The sequence below is a fragment of the Oncorhynchus masou genome, unplaced genomic scaffold (genome assembly GCF_036934945.1).
Source record: "Oncorhynchus masou masou isolate Uvic2021 unplaced genomic scaffold, UVic_Omas_1.1 unplaced_scaffold_1207, whole genome shotgun sequence".
Lineage (NCBI taxonomy): Eukaryota > Metazoa > Chordata > Actinopteri > Salmoniformes > Salmonidae > Oncorhynchus > Oncorhynchus masou.
In genome coordinates, this window is record NW_027001856.1 from 61,088 (window position 1) to 87,944 (window position 26,857).

General features: G+C 47.6%; 1 protein-coding gene across 1 annotated transcript in view; it reads right to left on the bottom strand.

Moving 5' to 3' along the window:
- fbln5 (fibulin 5) overlaps positions 1–26,857 on the bottom strand; it is a 63,882-nt gene that overhangs the window by 20,684 nt on the left and 16,341 nt on the right. The window contains 4 exon segments of the mRNA XM_064958307.1: positions 2,444–2,614; positions 4,237–4,353; positions 8,637–8,753; positions 9,766–9,888. Coding sequence (XP_064814379.1) covers positions 2,444–2,614; positions 4,237–4,353; positions 8,637–8,753; positions 9,766–9,888 — 528 coding nt within the window.

A 26,857-nucleotide genomic window follows, 5' to 3' on the forward strand; every position in this document is an offset into this window, starting at 1 on the left:
TGATTACCTTCACAGCTTCTCCCATTCCCTGGGCAGGTTAGGGTTAGTTCAGTAGGTGTCCTGATTACCTTCACAGCTCCTCCCACTCCCTGGACAGGTTAGGGTTAGTACAGTAGGTGTCCTGATTACCTTCACAGCTCCTCCCACTCCCTGGACAAATTAGGGTTAATTCAGTAGGTGTCCTGATTACCTTCACAGCTTCTCCCATTCCCTGGGCAGGTTAGGGTTAGTTCAGTAGGTGTCCTGATTACCTTCACAGCTCCTCCCACTCCCTGGACAGGTTAGGGTTAGTACAGTAGGTGTCCTGATTACCTTCACAGCTCCTCCCACTCCTGGACAGGTTAGGGTTAGTTCAGTAGGTGTCCTGATTACCTTCACAGCTCCTCCCACTCCCTGGACAGGTTAGGGTTAGTTCAGTAGGTGTCCTGATTACCTTCACAGCTCCTCCCATTCCCTGGACAGGTTAGGGTTAGTTCAGTAGGTGTCCTGATTACCTTCACAGCTCCTCCCACTCCCTGGACAGGTTAGGGTTAGTTCAGTAGGTGTCCTGATTACCTTCACAGCTCCCCCATTCCCTGGACAGGTTAGGGTTAGTTCAGTAGGTGTCCTGATTACCTTCACAGCTCCTCCCACTCCCTGGACAGGTTAGGGTTAGTTCAGCAGGTGTCCTGATTACCTTCACAGCTCCTCCCATTCCCTGGGCAGGTTAGGGTTAGTTCAGTAGGTGTCCTGATTACCTTCACAGCTCCTCCCAATCCCTGTACAAATAGGGTTAATTCAGTAGGTGTCCTGATTACCTTCACAGCTTCTCCCATTCCTTGGGCAGGTTAGGGTTAGTTCAGTAGGTGTCCTGATTACCTTCACAGCTCCTCCCACTCCCTGGACAGGTTAGGGTTAGTACAGTAGGTGTCCTGATTACCTTCACAGCTCCTCCCACTCCCTGGACAAATTAGGGTTAATTCAGTAGGTGTCCTGATTACCTTCACAGCTTCTCCCATTCCCTGGGCAGGTTAGGGTTAGTTCAGTAGGTGTCCTGATTACCTTCACAGCTCCTCCCACTCCCTGGACAGGTTAGGGTTAGTACAGTAGGTGTCCTGATTACCTTCACAGCTCCTCCCACTCCCTGGACAGGTTAGGGTTAGTTCAGTAGGTGTCCTGATTACCTTCACAGCTCCTCCCACTCCCTGGACAGGTTAGGATTAGTTCAGTAGGTGTCCTGATTACCTTCACAGCTCCTCCCACTCCCTGGACATGTTTGGGTTAGTTCAGTAGGTGTCCTGATTACCTTCACAGCTCCTCCCACTCCCTGGGCAGGTTAGGGTTAGTTCAGTAGGTGTCCTGATTACCTTCACAGCTCCTCCCATTCCCTGGACAGGTTAGGGTTAGTACAGTAGGTGTCCTGATTACCTTCACAGCTCCTCCCACTCCCTGGACATGTTAGGGTTAGTTCAGTAGGTGTCCTGATTACCTTCACAGCTCCTCCCACTCCCTGGACATGTTAGGGTTAGTTCAGTAGGTGTCCTGATTACCTTCACAGCTCCTCCCACTCCCTGGACAGGTTAGGGTTAGTTCAGTAGGTGTCCTGATTACCTTCACAGCTCCTCCCACTCCCTGGACAGGTTAGGGTTAGTTCAGTAGGTGTCCTGATTACCTTCACAGCTCCTCCCACTCCCTGGGCAGGTTAGGGTTAGTTCAGTAGGTGTCCTGATTACCTTCACAGCTCCTCCCATTCCCTGGACAGGTTAGGGTTAGTACAGTAGGTGTCCTGATTATCACACAGCTCCTCCCACTCCCTGGGCAGGTTAGGGTTAGTTCAGTAGGTGTCCTGATTACCTTCACAGCTCCTCCCACTCCCTGGACAGGTTAGGGTTAGTTCAGTAGGTGTCCTGATTACCTTCACAGCTCCTCCCATTCCCTGGGCAGGTTAGGGTTAGTTCAGTAGGTGTCCTGATTACCTTCACAGCTCCTCCCACTCCCTGGACAGGTTAGGGTTAGTTCAGTAGGTGTCCTGATTACCTTCACAGCTCCTCCCATTCCCTGGACAGGTTAGGGTTAGTTCAGTAGGTGTCCTGATTACCTTCACAGCTCCTCCCATTCCCTGGACAGGTTAGGGTTAGTTCAGTAGGTGTCCTGATTACCTTCACAGCTCCTCCCACTCCCTGGACAGGTTAGGGTTAGTTCAGTAGGTGTCCTGATTACCTTCACAGCGCCTCCCATTCCCTGGACAGGTTAGGGTTAGTTCAGTAGGTGTCCTGATTACCTTCACAGCCCCTCCACTCCCTGGACAGGTTAGGGTTAGTTCAGCCAGGTGTCCTGATTACCTTCACAGCTCCTCCCACTCCCTGGACAGGTTAGGGTTAGTTCAGTAGGTGTCCTGATTACCTTCACAGCTCCTCCCACACCCTGGATAGGTTAGGGTTAGTACAGTAGGTGTCCTGGTTACCTTCACAGCTCCTCCCATCCTCATAAAGATAGTATCCCGCTGGACTTTTTACACATTTTGTTGTGTTTCAGCCTGAATTTAAAATGCAGTGACACTGGAAGGACCCTGGAGTGTTCAACAAATTGCTGACAAATAAAAAACTGAAACTTGAGAAACCACACTCGTCCAGGTCTATAGGTGACACACAGCATTAGTAGTTATCACTTAACACCACAGTACATTACAGTACATCACAATACATCACAGTACACCAATACATCACAGTACATCACAGTACACCACAGTACATCACAGTACACCACAGTACATCACAGTACACCACAGTACATCACAGTACACCACAGTACACAACGTAACACCACAGCACACCACATAACACCACAGTACACCACAGCACACCACAGTACATCACAGTACAGCACAGTACAACATGTAACACCATAGTACATAACAGTACACCATAGTACACCACGTAACACAACAGTACACCACAGTACATCACAGTACAACATGTAACACTACAGTACAACACAGTACACCACGTAACAACACAGTACATCACAGTACACCACCGTACATCACAGTACAACATGTAACACCATAGTACAACACAGTACACCACGTAACACCACAGCACACCACAGTACACCACAGTACAACATGTAACACCATAGTACAACACAGTACACCACCGTACATCACAGTACACCACAGTACATCACAGTACAACACAGTACACCATGTAACACCACAGTACAACATGTAACACTACAGTACAACACAGTACACCACGTAACAACACAGTACATCACAGTACATCACAGTACAACACAGTAATTGACCAAGAATTACAGTTCAACGTGACTGAACCACAGCTAGATGTCAAATAATGACTGAACCACAGCTAGATGTCGAATAATGACTGAACCATAGCTAGATGTCGAATAATGACTGAACCACAGCTCGATGTCGAATAATGACTGAACCATAGCTAGATGTCAAATAATGACTGAACCACAGCTCGATGTTGAATAATGACTGAACCACAGCTAGATGTCAAATAATGACTGAACCACAGCTAGATGTCGAATAATGACTGAACCACAGCTAGATGTCGAATAATGACTGAACCACAGCTAGATGTCAAATAATGACTGAACCACAGCTAGATGTCGAATAATGACTGAACCACAGCCAGATGTCGAATAATGACTGAACCACAGCTAGATGTCGAATAATGACTGAACCACAGCTAGATGTCGAATAATGACTGAACCACAGCTAGATGTCGAATAATGACTGAACCACAGCTAGATGTCGAATAATGACTGAACCACAGCTAGATGTCGAATAATGACTGAACCACAGCTAGATGTCGAATAATGACTGAACCACAGCTAGATGTCAAATAATGACTGAACCACAGCTAGATGTCGAATAATGACTGAACCATAGCTAGATGTCGAATAATGACTGAACCACAGCTAGATGTCGAATAATGACTGAACCACAGCTAGATGTCGAATAATGACTGAACCACAGCTAGATGTCGAATAATGACTGAATAATGATTGGATGGTTATGAATCACTAGGTCACCATAGACCTCATTTATCTGTCTCACTTCACCAACCTAGTGGCTCAAATAGCACCCTATTCCCTATATAGGGAATAATGTGCCATGGGGCTCTGGTTTAAAGTAGTGCACTATATAGGGAATAGGGTGCCATTTGGGATGGACAGCCTTCTCTTTGGTTGCTGCAGCACAGAACCTATTTGATCTCTCATCATCACCATTGCAGGTGGTGCCGTCAGAAGCCAGCTCAAATCCCTCTTCACAGCTACACATGTAGGAGCCGTAGGTGTTGAAACAGCCATGGGCACAGGGGTTGTCCTCACACTCGTCCACGTCTAGAGAGGAAAGGAGGTTGATTACAGGCGTTGAAGAAGGTTAGAGTAACACCTTCACTACAACATTACCACGAGGTTTCAACCTTGACTTTTTACACATTTTGTTGTGTTTCAGCCTGAATTTAAAATGGATTACTGGCCTACCCACAATACCTCATAATATCAAAAAGGAAATCATGGTTTTATTAACAAAAAAAATTTAAACAAATTAATTACAAATAAAAAACTGAAATGTCTTGAGTCAAGAAGTATTCAACCCCTTAGTTATGACAAGTTTAAAACCTCTTAAGGATCGTACCATTTAAAAAAAAGAAATTGCCCCTAAAATGACATACCCAAATCTAACTGTCTGTAGCTCAGGCCCTGAAGCAAGGATATGCATATTCTTGGTACCATTTGAAAGGAAACACTTTGAAGTTTGTGGAAATGTGAAATGAATGTAGGACAATATAACACATTAGATCTGGTAAAAGATAACAAAAAGATAAAAACATGTGTTTTCTATTTATTAATTTTATCGGTCACCGCTCCAGTAGAGGTTAAAGTTCAGGAGTAAAAATGTGCTTAACAAGTCACATGAATGACTACCTCATCTCTGTACCCAAACACATACAATTACCTGTGAGGTACCTCGGTCGAGCAGTGAATTTCAAACACAGACTCAACCACAAAGACCAGGGAGGTTTTCCAATAATTCGCAAAGAAGGGCCACTATTGGTAGATGGCTAAAAAATGTGAAAAGCAAACTTATTTTTTAACCTTTATTTAAGTAGGCAGGTTAGTTAAGAACAAATTCTTATTTTCAATGACGGCCTACTGGGGGATCAGTGTCTTGTTCAAGGGCAGAATGACAGATTTGTACCTTGTCAGCTCAGGGATTAGAATTTGCAACCTTTCGGTTATTAGCCCACGCTCTAACCACTAGACTACCTGCCTCTCTAACCACTAGGCTACCTGCCTCTCTAACCACTAGGCTACCTGCCACTCTAACCACTAGGCTACCTGCCACTCTAACCACTAGGCTACCTGCCTCTCTAACCACTAGGCTACCTGCCTCTCTAACCACTAGGCTACCTGCCTCTCTAACCACTAGGCTACCTGCCACTCTAACCACTAGACTACCTGCCTCTCTAACCACTAGGCTACCTGCCTCTCTAACCACTAGGCTACCTGCCTCTCTAACCACTAGGCTACCTGCCTCTCTAACCACTAGGCTACCTGCCACTCTAACCACTAGGCTACCTGCCACTCTAACCACTAGGCTACCTGCCTCTCTAACCACTAGGCTACCTGCCTCTCTAACCACTAGGCTACCTGCCTCTCTAACCACTAGGCTACCTGCCTCTCTAACCACCACTAGGCTACCTGCCTCTCTAACCACTAGGCTACCTGCCTCTCTAACCACTAGGCTACCTGCCACTCTAACCACTAGGCTACCTGTCTCTCTAACCACTAGGCTACCACTGGCTACCTCTCTAACCACTAGGCTACCTGCCACTCTAACCACTAGGCTACCTGCCTCTCTAACCACTAGGCTACCTGCCTCTCTAACCACTAGGCTACCTGCCTCTCTAACCACTAGGCTACCTGCCACTCTAACCACTAGGCTACCTGCCTCTCTAACCACTAGGCTACCTGCCTCTCTAACCACTAGGCTACCTGCCTCTCTAACCACTAGGCTACCTGCCTCTCTAACCACTAGGCTACCTGCCTCTCTAACCACTAGGCTACCTGCCTCTCTAACCACTAGGCTACCTGCCTCTCTAACCACTAGGCTACCTGCCTCTCTAACCACTAGGCTACCTGCCTCTCTAACCACTAGGCTACCTGCCTCTCTAACCACTAGGCTACCTGCCTCTAACCACTAGGCTACCTGCCTCTCTAACCACTAGGCTACCTGCCTCTCTAACAACTAGACTACCTGCCACTCTAACCACTAGGCTACCTGCCACTCTAACCACTAGGCTACCTGCCTCTCTAACCACTAGGCTACCTGCCTCTCTAACCACTAGGCTACCTGCCTCTCTAACCACTAGGCTACCTGCCTCTCTAACCACTAGGCTACCTGCCTCTCTAACCACTAGGCTACCTGCCTCTCTAACCACTAGGCTACCTGTCTCTCTAACCACTAGGCTACCCTGCCACCCCAACATTGAATATCGGAGTGGAAGGAAACTGCTCATAGATTTCAATGGTGACTTTAAAACAGTTACAGAGTTTAATGATTGTGATAGGAGACAACTGAGGATGGATCAACAACATTGTAGTTACTCCACAATACTAACCTCAATGACAGAGTGAACAGAAGGAAGCCTGTACAGAATAAAAAATATTCCAAAACATGCATCCTGTTTCCAGAAGTCACTAAAGTAAAACTGCAAATAATGTGGCAAAGCAATTCACTTATTATGTTTGGGGCAAATCCAATACAACACATTACTGAGTACCACTCTCCATATTTCCAAGCATAGCGGTGGCTGCATCATGTTAGGGGTATGCTTGTAATCTATAAGGACTGGGGAGTTTTTCAGGATAAAAAATAAACAGAATGGAGCTAAGCACAGGCAAGATCCTAGAGGAAAACCTGGTTCAGTCTGCTTTCCACCAGACACTGAGATCAACTCACCTTTCATCAGCACAATAACCTAAAACACAAGGCCAACTCTACACTGGAGTTGCTTACCAAGAAGACATTGAATGTTGCTGAGTGGCTAAGTTACAGTTTTGTCTTAAATTTGCTTAAAAATCTATGGCAATACCTGAAAATCGTTGTCTTAGCAATGATCAAAAACCAACTGGACATTGCTTGAAGAATTTAGAAAATATTAAAATGGGCAAATGTTGTACTATCCAGGTGTGGAAAGCTCTTAGAGACTCACCCAGAAAGACTCACAGCTGTAAACACTCTTAGAGACTTACCCAGAAAGACTCACAGCTGTAATCCCTCTTAGAGACTTACCCAGAAATACTCTCAGCTGTAATCACTCTTACCCAGAAAGACTCACAGCTGTAATCCCTCTTAGAACTTAGACTCACAGCTGTAATCACTCTTAGAGACTTAATCACTATTAGAGACTTACCCAGAAAGACTCACAGCTGTAATCACTCTTAGAGACTTACCCAGAAAGACTCACAGCTGTAAACACTATTAGAGACTTACCCAGAAAGACTCACAGCTGTAAACACTCTTAGAGACTCACCCAGAAAGACTCACAGCTGTAATCACTCTTAGAGACTTACCCAGAAAGACTCACAGCTGTAAACACTCTTAGAGACTCACCCAGAAAGACTCACAGCTGTAATCACTATTAGAGACTTACCCAGAAAGACTCACAGCTGTAAACACTATTAGAGACTTACCCAGAAAGACTCACAGCTGTAAACACTGCCTAAGGTGATTCTAACATGTACTGTTGACTTAGGAGGTTGAACACTTATCTAATCAAGATATATTAGTGTTTTATTTTTAATGATTTATTTTTTAACAAATGTTAGATTTTTTTCTTCCACTTTGACATTACAGAGTATTTTGTGTAAATCGTTGTCCCCAAAAAATTACAATTACTAAACATTTTAATCTCAACACAACAAAATGTGGAAAAAGTCAAGGGCTGTGAATACTTTCATAAGGCATTTTATACGTGTGTGTGTGTGTGTGTGTTGTGTGTGTGTGTGTGTGTGTGTGTGTGTGTGTGGTGTGTGTTCGTGTGTGTGTGTGTGTGTGTGTGTGTGTGTGTGTGTGTGTGTGTGTGTGTGTGTGTGTGTGTGTGTGTGTGTGTGTGTGTGTTCGTGTGTGTGTGTGTGTGTGTGTGTGTGTGTTCATGTTTGTGTGTGTTCGTGTGTGTGTGTGTGTTCGTGTGTGTGTGTTCATGTTTGTGTGTGTTGGTGTGTGTGTGTGTGTGTGTGTGTGTGTGTTCATGTTTGTGTGTGTGTGTGTGTGTGTGTGTGTGTGTGTGTGTGTGTGTGTGTGTGTGTGTGTGTGTGTGTGTGTGTGTGTGTGTGTGTGTGTGTGTGTGTGTGTGTGTGTGTTTGTGTCTGCACGTGTAAATGGCTAGCTAGTTAGCGGTGTTGCGTTTTTCCCCTTGCTCTGCAAGAGCCGTGGTTTTTGTGGCGCAACGGGTAACGATGCTTTGAGGGTGGCTGTTGTCAATGTTTGCAGAGGGTCCCGGGTTCGAGCCCAGGTAGGGGCGAGGGGAGGGATGGAAGCTATACTGTTACACACGGTGTGTGTGTGTGTCTGCACGGTGTGTGTGTGTGTGTCAGCACGGTGTGAGTGTGTCCACCTTGACAGGTTCTGCTGTCAGGGTTGAGGAGGAAGCCAGGGTTGCAAGAGCACGAATAGGAGCCTGGCACGTTGGCACACAGCTGCTGGCAGTAGCCGTAGCGACACTCATCAATGTCTAGACACAGAGAGATGGAAGTTCAACAATCAATATCTAGACACAGAGAGATGGAAGTTCAACAATCAATATTTAGACACAGAGAGATGGAAGTTCAACAATCAATATCTAGACACAGAGAGATGGAAGATAAACAATCAATATCTAGACACAGTGAGATGGAAGTTCAACAATCAATATTTAGACACAGAGAGATGGAAGTTTAACAATCAATATCTAGACACAGAGAGATGGAAGTTTAACAATCAATATCTAGACACAGAGAGATGGAAGTTTAACAATCAATATCTAGACACAGAGAGATGGAAGTTTAACAATCAATATCTAGACACAGAGAGATGGAAGTTTAACAATCAATATCTAGACACAGAGAGATGGAAGTTTAACAATCAATATTTAGACACAGAGAAATGGAAGTTTAACAATCAATATCTCGACACAGAGTGATGGATGTTTAACAATCACTATCTAGACACAGAGAGATGGAAGTTCAACAATCAATATTTAGATACAGAGAGATGGAAGTTCAACAATCAATATTTAGACACAGAGTGATGGAAGTTCAACAATCAATATCTTGACACAGAGAGATGGAAGTTTAACAATCAATATCTAGACACAGAGTGATGGAAGTTAAACAATCAATATCTAGACACAGAGAGATGGAAGTTAAACAATCAATATTTAGACACAGAGAGATGGAAGTTAAACAATCAATATCTAGACACACAAAGAGACCTGGAACAATCAGGAAAAGCAAAGTTTGACACAGCAAAAAAAAAAAAAAAAACTTTAAACATATACTGTATTTCCACATATAGTAATGATTGACATTTCAGTAATGGCGATATAGCCTAGTATCTGGCCTCCTCCTGAAATTATATGATTTCATTGTCTGTAATAATATCTAATATAATAATATCTATAATATATATAATAAACCTCAGAACTTACCATTTGTTGCACCTCTCCCCCCTCTCCCCCCCACACACACACACACGCAGGTTCTTACCCTGACACTGTCCCCCGACCAGCCAGTAGCCCTCGGTACAGGAGCAGGTATATCCTCCAGCTGTGTTGATACACACCTGGGTGGGGTTACACTGGTGGGAGTCTGTCTCACACTCATCCATGTCTGCAACAGAGGAACAGAGGGAGGTTGGTTTCGAGTGGGTTAAATGCATCCCTCCTCCCGAAAACGGAAAATATATTTTCCCCCTTGTACTATTAACAAAAAAAAAAATGTGCACACCCTCCTATCTGATAAAATGAACAACAGACAAACGATGATTACCACCGCAAATAACAATAACTGTAGTGACCCTTTGTTTAAAAACGTGGATTTAGAGTTGACCACTTTACTATGGTTTTGTGGAACAGTCGATGCCACGCAGAGCTAACGGGCCAAAAGCTTGAGGGTTCGCCGACCAACACGGACGAGCTCCCTCTCTCTGCCTGTCTCATTACACTCTCTGCCTGTCTCATCCCTCTCCCTGCCTGTCTCATCCCTCTCCCTGCCTGTCTCATTACACTCTCTGCCTGTCTCATCCCTCCCCTGCCTGTCTCATTACACTCTCTGCCTGTCTCATCCCTCCCCCTGCCTGTCTCATTACACTCTCTGCCTGTCTCATCCCTCTCCCTGCCTGTCTCATCCCTCTCCCTGCCCGTCTCATTACACTCTCTGCCTGTCTCATCCCTCCCCCTGCCTGTCTCATTACACTCTCTGCCTGTCTCATCCCTCTCTCTGCCTGTCTCATCCCTCTCCCTGCCTGTCTCATCCCTCTCCCTGCCTGTCTCATTACACTCTCTGCCTGTCTCATCCCTCCCCCTGCCTGTCTCATTACACTCTCTGCCTGTCCATCCCACTCTCTGTGTCTCATCCCTCTCCCTGCCTGTCTCATTACACTCTCTGCCTGTCTCATCCCTCCCCTCTGTCTCATTACAATCTCTGCCTGTCTCATCCCTCTCTCTGCCTGTCTCATCCCTCTCTCTGCCTGTCTCATCCCTCTCTCTGCCTGTCTCATCCCTCTCCCTGCCTGTCTCATTACACTCTCTGCCTGTCTCATCCCTCTCTCTGCCTGTCTCATTACACTCTCTGCCTGTCTCATCCCTCTCTCTGCCTGTCTCATCCCTCTCTCTGCCTGTCTCATCCCTCTCCCTGCCTGTCTCATCCCTCTCTCTGCCTGTCTCATCCCTCCCCTGCCTGTCTCATCCCTCTCCCTGCCTGTCTCATCCCTCTCTCCCCATCCCTCCTGTCTGCCTGTCTCATCCCTCCCCCTGCCTGTCTCATTACACTCTCTGCCTGTCTCATCCCTCCCCTGCCTGTCTCATCCCTCTCTCTGCCTGTCTCATCCCTCTCTCTGCCTGTCTCATCCCTCCCCCTGCCTGTCTCATCCCTCTCTCTGCCTGTCTCATCCCTCCCCCTGCCTGTCTCATTACACTCTCTGCCTGTCTCATCCCTCCCTCTGCCTGTCTCATCCCTCCCCCTGCCTGTCTCATCCCTCCCCCTGTCTCATCCCTCCCCCTGCCTGTCTCATTACACTCTCCTGTCTCATCCCTCCCCATGCCTGTCTCATCCCTCTCCTGCCTGTCTCATCCCTCTCCTGTCTCATCCCTCTCTCTGCCTGTCTCATCCCTCTCTCTGCCTGTCTCATCCCTCCCCCTGCCTGTCTCATTACACTCTCTGCCTGTCTCATCCCTCCCCTGCCTGTCTCATTACATCTCTGCCTGTCTCATCCCTCCCCCTGCCTGTCTCATCCCTCTCTGCCTGCCTGTCTCATTACACTCTCTGCCTGTCTCATCCCCCCCTGCCTGTCTCATCCCTCTCTCTGCCTGTCTCATCCCTCCCCCTGCCTGCCTGTCTCATCCCTCTCCCTGCCTGTCTCATCCCTCCCCCTCCTGTCTCATCCCTCTCTCTGCCTGTCTCATCCCTCCCCTGCCTGTCTCATTACACTCTCTGCCTGTCTCATCCCTCTCTCTGCCTGTCTCATCCCTCCCCCTGCCTGTCTCATCCCTCCCCCTGCCTGTCTCATCCCTCCCCCTGCCTGTCTCATTACACTCTCTGCCTGTCTCATCCCTCTCTCTGCCTGTCTCATCCCTCTCTCTGCCTGTCTCATCCCTCCCCCTGCCTGTCTCATTACACTCTCTGCCTGTCTCATCCCTCTCTCTGCCTGTCTCATCCCTACCCCCTGCCTGTCTCATCCCTCTCTGCCTGTCTCATCCCTGTCTCATTAAGCCTGTCTCATCCCACTCTCTGCCTGTCTCATCCCTCTCCCTGCCTGTCTCATCCCTCCCCTCTGCCTGTCTCATCCCATCCCCCTGCCTGTCTCATTACACTCTCTGCCTGTCTCATCCCTCCCTGTCTCATCCCCCCCTGCCTGTCTCATTACACTCTCTGCCTGTCTCATCCCTCCTCTCTGCCTGTCTCATCCCTCATCCCTCTCTGCCTGTCTCATCCCACTCTCTGCCTGTCTCATCCCTCCCCTGCCTGTCTCATTACACTCTCTGCCTGTCCATGCTCTGCCTGTCTCATCCTCTCCCTGCCTGTCTCATCCCATCCCTCTCTGCCTGTCTCATCCCTCTCCTGCCTGTCTCATCCCACTCCCTGCCTGTCTCATTACCTCTCTCTGCCTGTCTCATCCCTCCTCCCTGCCTGTCTCATTACACTCTCTGCCTGTCTCATCCCTCTCTCTGCCTGTCTCATCCCTCTCTCTGCCTGTCTCATCCCTCTCCCTGCCTGTCTCATCCCTCTCTCTGCCTGTCTCATCCCTCTCCCTGCCCGTCTCATTACCACTCTCTGCCTGTCTCATCCCTCTCTCTGCCTGTCTCATCCCTCTCTCTGCCTGTCTCATCCTCCCTGCCTGTCTCATCCCTTCTCTGCCTGTCCATGTCTCAGTTAAGTCTGAATTCAGGCCATCCTGATGTATAGAGTTAAGTCTGAATTCAGGCCATCCTGATGTATCATTACAGTGTAAGTCTGAATTCAGGCCATCCTGATGTATAGAGTTAAGTCTGAATTCAGGCCATCCTCCCCCTGCCTGTCTCATCCCTTAAGTCTGATCCCTTCCCTGCCTGTCCATCCTGATGTCTAGAGTCCCCCTGCCTGTCTGATCCCTTCAGGTCCATCCTGATGTATAGAGTTAAGTCTGAATTCAGGCCATCCTGATGTATAGAGTTAAGTCTGAATTCAGGCCATCCTGATGTATAGAGTTAAGTCTGAATTCTCATCCCTCTCTGATAGAGTTAAGTCTGAATTCAGGCCATCCTGATGTATAGAGTTAAGTCTGAATTCAGGCCATCCTGATGTATAGAGTTAAGTCTGAATTCAGGCCATCCTGATGTATAGAGTTAAGTCTGAATTCAGGCCATCCTGATGTATAGAGTTAAGTCTGAATTCAGGCCATCCTGATGTATAGAGTTAAGTCTGAATTCAGGCCATCCTGATGTATAGAGTTAAGTCTGAATTCAGGCCATCCTGATGTATAGAGTTAAGTCTGAATTCAGGCCATCCTGATGTATAGAGTTAAGTCTGAATTCAGGCCATCCTGATGTATAGAGTTAAGTCTGAATTCAGGCCATCCTGATGTATAGAGTTAAGTCTGAATTCAGGCCATCCTGATGTATAGAGTTAAGTCTGAATTCAGGCCATCCTGATGTATAGAGTTAAGTCTGAATTCAGGCCATCCTGATGTATAGAGTTAAGTCTGAATTCAGGCCATCCTGATGTATAGAGTTAAGTCTGAATTCAGACCATCCTGATGTATAGAGTTAAGTCTGAATTCAGGCCATCCTGATGTATAGAGTTAAGTCTGAATTCAGGCCATCCTGATGTATAGAGTTAAGTCTGAATTCAGGCCATCCTGATGTATAGAGTTAAGTCTGAATTCAGGCCATCCTGATGTATAGAGTTAAGTCTGAATTTCTTGAAGTACGTAAATGTGTAAAACAGGGATCGATTTTGGTACCTGTTCTCTTCACTATTGATATAAACACCATTGGTCAATCTGTAATTATTATTATTTTTTTTTTTTACTTAATCTATATTTGGATGATAGCATTATGTGTGCTGTTGATCTGGCTGTTGATCTCATTCAGTCAACCTTTGATCTGTTGTTGATTATGGTGATGTTATTTATCAAAGTGCAGCTGCTAAAACTCTTAAACCATTGGATTCCATCTCCCATAGTGCCCTTCGTTTTGTTACAGATGACAGTTTTAATACTCATCTCTGTATCCTGTATCAAAAAGGTTGGCAGGACGTTAAAGACCAAAAAGACTCTCTTTTTGTTTATAAGGCGCTACTTCCTAAACTTCCATCTTATCTAACTTTGCTGCTGAAGCATAAACACCCGAGTTGCCTAACACGTTCACAGGATTGGTTCACCTTTTGAGGTTTCCTAGCGTCTCCACCGAGCTAGGTAAATCTGCTTTTAGTTTATTAAAGCACTGTATCGCTGGAACAAAATTCAAAAATACGCTTCATCTTGATGTCTTGGTGCCGTTCGGGCGGTTTAGAGAATTTGATTTGGGGACGTATTTCTGGAGGAATGTAACTGTTTTCTGGGTGATTTGTGATGTTTTATTTGTGCTTCCCATGACTGTATTTTATATATATATATATATATATATATATACACACACACACACACACAGTACCAGTCAAACGTTTGGACAGACCTACTCATTCCAGCGATTTTCTGTATGCTAGTATTTTCTACATTGTGCAATAATAGTCAAGACATCAAAACTATGAAATAACTCATATGGAATCCTGTAGTAACCAAAAAAGTGTTAAACAAATTCTTCAAAGTAGCCACCCTTTGCCTTGATGACAGCTTTGCACACTCTTGGCCTGCTTCCCCTGGAATGCTTTTCTGACAGTCTTGAAGCATTTTCCCCCACATATGCTGAGCACATGTTGGCTGCTTTTCCTTCACTCTGCGGTCCGACTCATCCCAAACCATCTCAATTGGGTTGAGGTCGGGGGATTGTGGAGGCCAGGTCATCTGATGCTCTCGCTTTCTTGGTCAAATAGCCCTTACACAGCCTGGAGGTGTGTTGGGTCATTGTCCTGTTGAAAAACAATTGATAGTCCCACTAAGCGCAAACCAACCAACTAACCAAATCAACTAACTTTAAGCACCAGCTGTCAGAGCAGCTCGCAGATCACTGCACCTGTACATAGCCCATGTCACGCCCTGACCTTAGAGAGCCGTTTTATTTCTCTATTTGGTTAGGTCAGGGTGTGATGTGGGGTGGGCATTCTATGTTCTATTTTCTATGTTTTTGTATTTCTTTGTTTTGGCCGGGTAAGGTTCTCAATCAGGGACAGCTGTCTATCGTTGTCTCTGATTGGGAACCATACATAGGCAGCCATTTTTCCCACCTGTGATTGTGGGTAGTTACCTTTGGTTGTGGCACTTAGCCCTGTAAGCGAAGTGGCGTCATTCTATAATAAAAAGCAAAATGTGGGGAAAGGAAAATGTACGCTCACCGCGCTGCATCTACTTCCAACAACACCCGTGACATGGGAGGAGATCCTGGCCGGAAAGGCTGACCCGTGACAGAACTACCCACCACAAAAGGACCAAGCAGCGTGGTAAAAAGGAGGACTGGACATGGGATGACATCCTGGACAGCAAGGGATCCTGGACGTGGGAGGAGATCCTGGCTGGAAAGGATCGCCTGCCGTGGGAGCAGGTAGAAGCAGCGAGGAAGGCGGGGGCAGCGAGAAAGAGGGCGCAGGATTACACAAGGTCACGGCTGGCACTAAAGACCGGGAAATTGGGGGGAGGCACTGAGAGTGTGGCAGAGTCAGGAATCAGACCTGAGCCAACTCCCCGTGCTTACCGTGGCGAGCGTCATACTGGTCAGGCACCGTGTTATGCGGTGGAGCACACGGTGTTTCCAGTACTCGTTCTTAGCCCCGTGCGCTACATCCCAGCTCCAGTGAGGAGTCATGGCACAAAGCCTCCAGCGACGGCCTCCAGTCCGGAGCCGCCAGCGAAGACCTCCAGTCCGGAGCTGCCAGCGAAGACCTCCAGTCCGGAGCCTCCAGCGAAGACCTCCAGTCCGGAGCCTCCAGCTAAGACCTCCAGTCCAGAGCCTCCAGCTAAGACCTCCAGTCCGGAGCCTCCAGCTAAGACCTCCAGTCCGGAGCCTCCAGCGAAGGCCTCCAGTCCGGAGCTTCCAGCGACGGTCTCCAGCCCCCAGCAACGGTTCCATAAGTGTTTTTTATCTGGTTTTTAAATATAATTCTACTGCATCAGTTACCTGATGTGGAATAGAGTTCCATGTAGTCATGGCTCTCTGTAGTACTGTGGAATAGAGTTCCATGTAGTCATGGCTCTCTGTAGTACTGTGGTCCTCCCATAGTCTGTTCTGGACTTGGGGACTGTGAATAGACCTCTGGTGGCATGTCTTGTACATTTAGAACTGTCCCTCACCCCAGTACATTTAGAACCGTCCCCCACCCCAGTACATTTAGAACCGTCCCCCACCCCAGTACATTTAGAACCGTCCCCCACCCCAGTACATTTAGAACCATCCCCCACCCCAGTACATTTAGAACCCCCACCCCAGTACATTTAGAACCATCCCCCACCCCAGTACATTTAGAACCGTCCCCCACCCCAGTACATTTAGAACCGTCCCCACCCCAGTACATTTAGAACACCCCACCCCAGTACATTTAGAACCACCCCAGTACATTTAGAACCCCACCCCAGTACATTTAGAACCCCCCACCCCAGTACATTTAGAACTCCCCCACCCCAGTACATTTAGAACCGTCCCCCACCCCCCCAGTACATTTAGAACCGTCCCCCACCCCAGTACATTTAGAACCGTCCCCCACCCCAGTACATTTAGAACCGTCCCCACCCCACATTTAGAACCCCCCACCCCAGTACATTTAGAACCGTCCCCCACCCCAGTACATTTAGAACCATCCTCCACCCCAGTACATTTAGAACCATCCCCCACCCCAGTACATTTAGAACCGTCCCCCACCCCAGTACATTTAGAACCGTCCCCCACCCCAGTACATTTAGAACCCCCCACCCCAGTACATTTAGAACCGTCCCCCACCCCAGTACATTTAGAACCGTCCCCCACCCCAGTACATTTAGAACCGTCCCCCACCCCAGTACATTTAGAACCGTCCCCCACCCCAGTACATTTAGAACCGTCCCCCACCCCAGTACATTTAGAACCGTCCCCCACCCCAGTACATTTAGAACCCCCCACCCCAGTACATTTAGAACCATCCACCCCCACCCCAGTACATTTAGAACCATCCCCCACCCCAGTACATTTAGAACTGTCCCCCACCCCAGTACATTTAGAACTGTCCCCCACCCCAGTACATTTTAGAACCGTCCCCCACCCCAGTACATTTAGAACCCCCACCCCAGTACATTTAGAACCGTACATCCCCCACCCCAGTACATTTAGAACCGTCCCCCACCCCAGTACATTTAGAACCCCCCCCACCCCAGTACATTTAGAACCGTCCCCCACCCCAGTACATTTAGAACCATCCCCCACCCCAGTACATTTAGAACCGTCCCCACCCCAGAACTGTCCCCACCCCAGTTTTAGAACCGTCCCCCACCCCAGTTTAGAACACCCCAGTTTTAGAACCGTCCCCACCCCAGTACAGTACATTTAGAACCGTCCCCCCCCCCATTTAGAACCGTCCCCCACCCCAGTACATTTAGAACCATCCCCCACCCCAGTACATTTAGAACCCCCCCCACCCCAGTACACCCCAGTACATTTAGAACCGTCCCCCACCCCAGTTCATTTAGAACTGTCCCCCCCCCAGTACATTTAGAACCGTCCCCCACCCCAGTACATTTAGAACCGTCCCCCACCCCAGTACATTTAGAACCGTCCTCCACCCCAGTACATTTAGAACCGTCCCCCACCCCAGTACATTTAGAACCGTCCCCACACCCCCCCCAGTACATTTAGAACCATCCCCCACCCCAGTACATTTAGAACCGTCCTCCACCCCAGTACATTTAGAACCGTCCCCCACCCCAGTACATTTAGAACTGTCCCCTCCACCCCAGTACATTTAGAACCGTCCTCCACCCCAGTACATTTAGAACCCCCCACCCCAGTACATTTAGAACCGTCCCCCACCCCAGTACATTTAGTCCTCCACCCCAGTACATTTAGAACCGTCCCCCACCCCAGTACATTTAGAACCGTCCCCCACCCCAGTACATTTAGAACCGTCCCCCCAGTACACCCCAGTACATTTAGAACCGTCCTCCACCCCAGTACATTTAGAACCGTCCCCACCCCAGTACATTTAGAACACCCCAGTACATTTAGAACCGTCCTCCACCCCAGTACATTTAGAACCGTCCCCCCCACCCCACCCCAGTACATTTAGAACCATTTAGAACCGTCCTCCACCCCAGTCCCCCCACCCCAGTACATTTAGAACCGTCCTCCACCCCAGTACATTTAGAACCGTCCCCCCACCCCAGTACATTTAGAACCGTCCTCCACCCCAGTACATTTAGAACCGTCCCCCACCCCAGTACATTTAGAACCCCAGTCCCCCCACCCCAGTACATTTAGAACCGTCCTCCACCCCAGTACATTTAGAACCGTCCTCCACCCCAGTACATTTAGAACCGTCCCCCACCCCAGTACATTTAGAACCGTCCTCCACCCCAGTACATTTAGAACCGTCCTCCACCCCAGTACATTTAGAACCGTCCTCCACCCCAGTACATTTAGAACCGTCCTCCACCCCAGTACATTTAGAACCCTCCACCCCAGTACATTTAGAACCGTCCTCCACCCCAGTACATTTAGAACCATCCCCCACCCCAGTACATTTAGAACCATCCCCCACCCCAGTACATTTAGAACTGTCCCCCCACCCCAGTACATTTAGAACCGTCCTCCACCCCAGTACATTTAGAACCATCCTCCACCCCAGTACATTTAGAACCGTCCCCCACCCCAGTACATTTAGAACCGTCCTCCACCCCAGTACATTTAGAACCATCCCCCACCCCAGTACATTTAGTACATTTTTAACCTTGATAGGTGGTAGAAAAGTCACTAATGATCGTGGAGTAACCTTGTTTGGTGGTAGAAAAGTCACTAATGATCGTGAAGTAACCTTGTTTGTTGATTCTACCCAATATTAGAACGTTTTATGGAGGTAGGCTACCTTAACGTTCTAAGTTTCACAAAATATGCAGTTGCTATAGGTCAGTATCACATCAACTGAATGTATTGTGCTTAATGTAGTATGCTATAGTTCCCACTGATTGCACGTAAAGAACTGTAATTCTGTGTATTACACTAGATTAAAGACTAATGTTCTGGGTGAAATTCATGTAACTTCCCCTTAAACAGGTTCACACAGTACCCCATAATCACCACATAACATTACATTTCCTTATGTGGACATATTACAAATCAAAATTCCAAACTGTTCATGGTTCTCAGACAATGAAGTCATTTTATATAGAAGGGGAAGGAGGGAGGGCAGGGAGGGAGGGAGGGAGAGAGGGTGGGTGGAGAGGGAGGGAGAGCAGGGAGGGAGGGCAGGTAGAGCAGGGAGGGAGAGCAGGGAGGGAGGGAGGGAGGGAGGGAGGGAGGGAGGGAGGGAGGGAGAGCAGGGTGGGTGAGAATTCAGCTAAGCAAAGTGTTCTTGTTTAAACAGGTAGCTGTGATAAACAATAAAGTCTGCAGTCCGGCCCGGGAAGGGTTAGGGGTAAGGGTAAGGGTAAGGGTAAGGGTTAGGGTTAGGGTTAAGGGTTAGGGGTAAGGGTTAGGGGTTAGGGTTAAGGGTTAAGGGTTAGGGGTTAGGGTTAGGATTAGGGTTAAGGGTTAGGGGTAGGGTTAGGGGTAGGGTTAGGGGTAGGGGTAGTGGTAGGGTTAGGGGTAGAGGGGTTAGGGTTAGGGGTAGGGTAGGGTTAGGTTAGGGTTAGGGGTAGGGTTAGGGAGTTATGGTTAGGGGTAGGGTAGAGTTATGGTTAGGGGTAGAGTTATGGGTAGGGGTAGGGGTAGGGGTTAGGGGAGTTATGGTTAGGGGTAGGGGTAGGGTAGGGGGTTAGGGGGTAGGGGTTAGTAGGGTTAGGGGTAGAGTTATGGTTAGGGGTAGGGGTAGGGGTAGTGGTAGGGTTAGGGGTAGGGGTAGGGGTGGTAGGGTTATGGTTAGGGTTAGGGGTAGGGGTAGGGTTAGGGGGTTAGGGGTAGGGGGGGTAGAGTTATGGTTAGGGGTAGTGGTAGTGGTAGGGTTAGGGGTAGGGGTAGTGGTAGGGTTAGGGGTAGAGTTATGGTTAGGGGTAGGGGTAGGGGTAGTGGTAGGGTTAGGGGTAGGGGTAGTGGTAGGGTTATGGTTAGGGGTAGGGGTAGGGGTAGGGGTAGGGGGTAGGGTTAGGGGTAGGGGGTTAGGGGTAGGGGGTAGGGTTAGGGGTAGGGGTAGGGGTAGTGGTAGAGTTATGGTTAGGGGTAGGGGTAGGGGTAGGGGTAGTGGTAGGGTTAGGGGTAGGGGTAGGGGTAGGGTTATGGTTAGGGGTAGGGGTAGGGGTAGGGGTAGGGGGTTAGGGGTAGGGTTAGGGTAGGGGTAGGGGTAGTGGTAGAGGTTATTATGGTTAGGGGTAGTGGTTAGGGGTAGGGGTAGGGGTAGTGGTAGGGGTAGGGGTAGGGGTAGGGGTAGTGGTAGGGTTAGGGGTAGGGGTAGGGGTAGGGGTTAGGGTTAGGGGTAGGGTTAGGGGTAGGGGTAGGGGTAGGGGTAGGGGTAGGGTTAGGGTTAGGGTTAGGGTAGGGTTAGGGGTAGGGGTGGTCAGCTTCACAGATGGCACCCTCTTCCCTGTATAGTACATGTAGAGCTCTGGTCTAAAGTAGTGCACTATATAGGGAATAGGGCTCTGGTCTAAAGTAATGCTCTATATAGGGAATAGGGCTCTGGTCTAAAGTAGTGCACTATATAGGGAATAGGGCTCTGGTCTAAAGTAATGCTCTATATAGGGAATAGGGCTCTGGTCTAACTGGACTGGATAAGTAAGTTATGACAGTTGGGTTAGTCCACACAAAGAAAGTTTGAAATCAAAACTAAGTCGTCTCCAATCTTACTTCAGTGTTCTAGTCAAAGAATATAAGAAAATTCCTTGGTTCTACAGAAAATTCCTTGGTTCTACAGAAAAGTCTTTGGTTTGGTAAACAAAGAATTGCACAACGGTGCCAACAGCTGGATGGGAGGTTACAACTGTGCAAGGCAGTCTACAAACCAGTACTTAAGGTTAACGATAACGACGCTCTAAAAATGTGTGGTTCAACAAGGGTTCTTCTAAGATCCTCAAAGTTATTTGAAGAACCTTAGGGTTCTAAGGTTCTTAGAACCCCAACCCCATAGAAGGTGGGGTTCATCGAGGAACCTCCTTAGTTGGTGGGGGTTCTTGTGGGAACCTCCTTAGTTGGTGGGGGTTCTTGCGGGAACCTCCTTAGTTGGTGGGGGTTCTTGCGGGAACCTCCTTAGTTGGTGGGGGTTCTTCTGGGAACCTCCTTAGTTGGTGGGGGTTTCTTGCAGAAACCTCCTTAGTTGGTGGGGGTTCTTGCGGGAACCTCCTTAGTTGGTGGGGGTTCTTCTGGGAACCTCCTTAGTTGGTGGGGGTTCTTGCGGGAACCTCCTTAGTTGGTGGGGGTTCTTGTGGGAACCTCCTTAGTTGGTGGGGGTTTCTTGCAGGAACCTCCTTAGTTGGTGGGGGTTCTTGTGGAAACCTCCTTAGTTGGTGGGGGTTTCTTGCAGGAACATCCTTAGTTGGTGGGGGTTCTTGTGGGAACCTACTTAGTTGGTGGGGGTTCTTGTGGGAACCTCCTTAGTTGGTGGGGGTTTCTTGCAGGAACCTCCTTAGTTGGTGGGGGTTTCTTGCAGGAACCTCCTTAGTTGGTGGGGGTTCTTGTGGGAACGTCCTTAGATGGTGGGGTTCTTGTGGGAACCTCCTTAGTTGGTGGGGGTTCTTGTGGGAACCTCCTTAGTTGGTAGGGGTTCTTGTGGGAACCTAACTGCCCAACTGAAACATTTGGATTTGAAAGGACAGCAGGTGCAGCCACTTAAACTCAATTTAAGGCAAGGTTTGTTCCTTGTATGATCTAAATTGATATTGTTTCATGATGATACCGTCTATCTTTATTAAAAAACAGTAACAGTATCTGTGCTCCGCTCACCTGACCCTCGAGGCAGTCTGTCAGCATGGTAGTAACAGTATCTGTGCTCCGCCCACCTGACCCTCGAGGCAGTCTGTCAGTATGGTAGTAACAGTATCTGTGCTCCGCCCACCTGACCCTCGAGGCAGTCTGTCAGTATGGTAGTAACAGTATCTGTGCTCCGCCCACCTGACCCTCGAGGCAGTCTGTCAGTATGGTAGTAACAGTATCTGTGCTCCGCCCACCTGACCCTCGAGGCAGTCTGTCAGTATGGTAGTAACAGTATCTGTGCAGGGTCTCTCTGCTAATAGGTAACAGACAGAGGGGGGTCTCTCTGTTAATAGGTAACAGGGTCTCTCTGTTAATAGGTAACAGGGTCTCTCTGCTAATAGGTAACAGGGTCTCTCTAATAGGTAACAGGGTCTCTCTCTGCTAATAGGTAACAGGTCTCTCTACAATAGGTAACAGGGTCTCTCTGCTAATAGGTAAGGGTCTCTGCTAATAGGTAACAGGGTCTCTCTGCTAATAGGTAACAGGGTCTCTCTGCTAATAGGTAACAGGGTCTCTCTGCTAATAGGTAACAGGGTCTCTCTGCTAATAGGTAACAGGGTCTCTCTGCTAATAGGTAACAGGGTATATCTGTTAATAGGTAACAGGGTCTCTCTGCTAATAGGTAACAGGGTCTCTCTGCTAATAGGTAACAGGGTCTCTCTGTTAATAGGTAACAGGGTCTCTCTGTTAATAGGTAACAGGGTCTCTCTGTTAATAGGTAACAGGGTCTCTCTGCTAATAGGTAACAGGGTCTCTGTTAATAGGTAACAGGGTCTAATAGGTAACAGGGTCTCTCTGTTAATAGGTAACAGGGTCTCTGTTAATAGGTAACAGGGTCTCTCTGCTAATAGGTAACAGGGTCTCTCTGCTAATAGGTAACAGGGTCTCTCTGCTAATAGGTAACAGGGTCTCTGCTAATAGGTAACAGGGTCTCTCTGTTAATAGGTAACAGGGTCTCTCTGCTAATAGGTAACAGGGTCTCTCTGCTAATAGGTAACAGGGTCTCTCTGCTAATAGGTAACAGGGTCTCTCTGCTAATAGGTAACAGGGTCTCTCTGTTAATAGGTAACAGGGTCTCTCTGCTAATAGGTAACAGGGTCTCTCTGCTAATAGGTAACAGGGTCTCTCTGCTAATAGGTAACAGGGTCTCTGCTAATAGGTAACAGGGTCTCTCTGCTAATAGGTAACAGGGTCTCTCTGCTAATAGGTAACAGGGTCTCTCTGCTAATAGGTAACAGGGTCTCTCTGCTAATAGGTAACAGGGTATATCTGTTAATAGGTAACAGGGTCTCTCTGCTAATAGGTAACAGGGTCTCTCTGCTAATAGGTAACAGGGTCTCTCTGCTAATAGGTAACAGGGTCTCTCTGTTAATAGGTAACAGGGTCTCTCTGTTAATAGGTAACAGGGTCTCTCTGTTAATAGGTAACAGGGTCTCTCTGCTAATAGGTAACAGGGTCTCTCTGTTAATAGGTAACAGGGTCTCTCTGCTAATAGGTAACAGGGTCTCTCTGTTAATAGGTAACAGGGTCTCTCTGTTAATAGGTAACAGGGTCTCTCTGCTAATAGGTAACAGGGTCTCTCTGCTAATAGGTAACAGGGTCTCTCTGCTAATAGGTAACAGGGTCTCTGCTAATAGGTAACAGGGTCTCTCTGCTAATAGGTAACAGGGTCTCTCTGCTAATAGGTAACAGGGTCTCTGGGTTAATAGGTAACAGGGTCTCTCTGCTAATAGGTAACAGGGTCTCTGCTAATAGGTAACAGGGTCTCTCTGTTAATAGGTAACAGGGTCTCTCTGCTAATAGGTAACAGGGTCTCTCTGCTAATAGGTAACAGGGTCTCTCTGCAATAGGTAACAGGGTCTCTCTGCTAATAGGTAACAGGGTCTCTCTGTTAATAGGTAACAGGGTCTCTCTGTTAATAGGTAACAGGGTCTCTCTGTTAATAGGTAACAGGGTCTCTAATAGGTAACAGGGTCTCTGCTAATAGGTAACAGGGTCTCTCTGCTAATAGGTAACAGGGTCTCTCTGTTAATAGGTAACAGGGTCTCTCTGTTAATAGGTAACAGGGTCTCTCTGTTAATAGGTAACAGGGTCTCTGCTAATAGGTAACAGGGTCTCTCTGCTAATAGGTAACAGGGTCTCTCTGCTAATAGGTAACAGGGTCTCTCTGTTAATAGGTAACAGGGTCTCTCTGCTAATAGGTAACAGGGTCTCTGCTAATAGGTAACAGGGTCTCTCTGTTAATAGGTAACAGGGTCTCTGCTAATAGGTAACAGGTCTCTCTGCTAATAGGTAACAGGGTCTCTGCTAATAGGTAACAGGGTCTCTCTGTTAATAGGTAACAGGGTCTCTCTGCTAATAGGTAACAGGGTCTCTCTGCTAATAGGTAACAGACAGAGGGGGGTCTCTCTGCTAATAGGTAACAGGGTCTCTCTGCTAATAGGTAACAGGGTCTCTCTGTTAATAGGTAACAGGGTCTCTCTGCTAATAGGTAACAGGGTCTCTCTGCTAATAGGTAACAGGGTCTCTCTGTTAATAGGTAACAGGGTCTCTCTGTTAATAGGTAACAGGGTCTCTCTGCTAATAGGTAACAGGGTCTCTCTGCTAATAGGTAACAGGGTCTCTCTGCTAATAGGTAACAGGGTCTCTCTGCTAATAGGTAACAGGGTCTCTCTGCTAATAGGTAACAGGGTCTCTCTGCTAATAGGTAACAGGGTCTCTCTGCTAATAGGTAACAGGGTCTCTCTGTTAATAGGTAACAGGGTCTCTCTGTTAATAGGTAACAGGGTCTCTGTTAATAGGTAACAGGGTCAGGGTCTCTGCTAATAGGTAACAGGGTCTCTCTGCTAATAGGTAACAGGGTCTCTCTGCTAATAGGTAACAGGGTCTCTGCTAATAGGTAACAGGGTCTCTCTGTTAATAGGTAACAGGGTCTCTCTGCTAATAGGTAACAGGGTCTCTCTGTTAATAGGTAACAGGGTCTCTCTGCTAATAGGTAACAGGGTCTCTCTGCTAATAGGTAACAGGGTCTCTGGGTTAATAGGTAACAGGGTCTCTGCTAATAGGTAACAGGGTCTCTGTTAATAGGTAACAGGGTCTCTGCTAATAGGTAACAGGGTCTCTCTGCTAATAGGTAACAGGGTCTCTCTGCTAATAGGTAACAGGGTCTCTCTGCTAATAGGTAACAGGGTCTCTGCTAATAGGTAACAGGGTCTCTCTGCTAATAGGTAACAGGGTCTCTCTGCTAATAGGTAACAGGGTCTCTCTGCTAATAGGTAACAGGTCTCTCTGCTAATAGGTAACATGGTCTCTGCTAATAGGTAACAGGGTCTCTAGGTAACAGGGTCTCTGCTAATAGGTAACAGGGTCTCTCTGCTAATAGGTAACAGGGTCTCTCTGCTAATAGGTAACAGGGTCTCTGTGTTAATAGGTAACAGGGTCTCTCTGCTAATAGGTAACAGGGTCTCTCTGTTAATAGGTAACAGGGTCTCTCTGCTAATAGGTAACAGGGTCTCTCTGCTAATAGGTAACAGGGTCTCTCTGTTAATAGGTAACAGACTGATGGGGGTCTCTGCTAATAGGTAACAGACTGATGGGGGGTCTCTGCTAATAGGTAACAGACTGATGGGGGTCTCTCTGCTAATAGGTAACAGGGTCTCTCTGTTAATAGGTAACAGACAGAGGGGGGTCTCTCTGCTAATAGGTAACAGGGTCTCTCTGTTAATAGGTAACAGGGTCTCTCTGTTAATAGATAACAGGGTCTCTCTGCTAATAGGTAACAGGGTCTCTCTGCTAATAGGTAACAGGGTCTCTCTGCTAATAGGTAACAGGGTCTCTCTGCTAATAGGTAACAGGGTCTCTCTGTTAATAGGTAACAGGGTCTCTCTGTTAATAGGTAACACACAGAGGAGGGTCTCTCTGCTAATAGGTAACAGGGTCTCTCTGCTAATAGGTAACAGGGTCTCTCTGTTAATAGGTAACACACAGAGGAGGGTCTCTCTGCTAATAGGTAACAGGGTCTCTCTGCTAATAGGTAACAGGGTCTCTCTGCTAATAGGTAACAGGGTCTCTCTGTTAATAGGTAACAGGGTCTCTCTGTTAATAGGTAACACACAGAGGAGGGTCTCTCTGCTAATAGGTAACAGGGTCTCTCTGCTAATAGGTAACAGGGTCTCTCTGTTAATAGGTAACACACAGAGGAGGGTCTCTCTGCTAAAAGGTAACAGGGTCTCTCTGCTAATAGGTAACAAGGTCTCTCTGCTAATAGGTAACAGGGTCTCTTTGCTAATAGGTAACAGGGTCTTTGGGTTAATAGGTAACAGACTGATGGGGGTCTCTCTGCTAATAGGTAACAGACTGATGGGGGTCTCTGCTAATAGGTAACAGGGTCTCTCTGCTAATAGGTAACAGACTGATGGGGGGTCTCTGCTAATAGGTAACAGGGTCTCGCTGCTAATAGGTAACAGGGTCTCTCTGCTAATAGGTAACAGACTGAAGGGGGTCTCTCTGCTAATAGGTAACAGGGTCTCTCTGTTAATAGGTAACAGACTGATGGGGGGTCTCTGCTAATAGGTAACAGACTGATGGGGGGTCTCTGCTAATAGGTAACAGACTGATGGGGGTCTCTCTGCTAATAGGTAACAGACTGATGGGGGTCTCTCTGCTAATAGGTAACAGACTGATGGGGGTCTCTCTGCTAATAGATAAGAGACTGATGGGGGTCTCTCTGCTAATAGGTAACAGATTGATGGAGTCTCTCTGCTAATAGGTAACAGGGTCTCACTGCTAATAGGTAACAGACTGATGGGGGTCTCTGCTAATAGGTAACAGACTGATGGGGGTCTCTCTGCTAATAGGTAACAGATTGA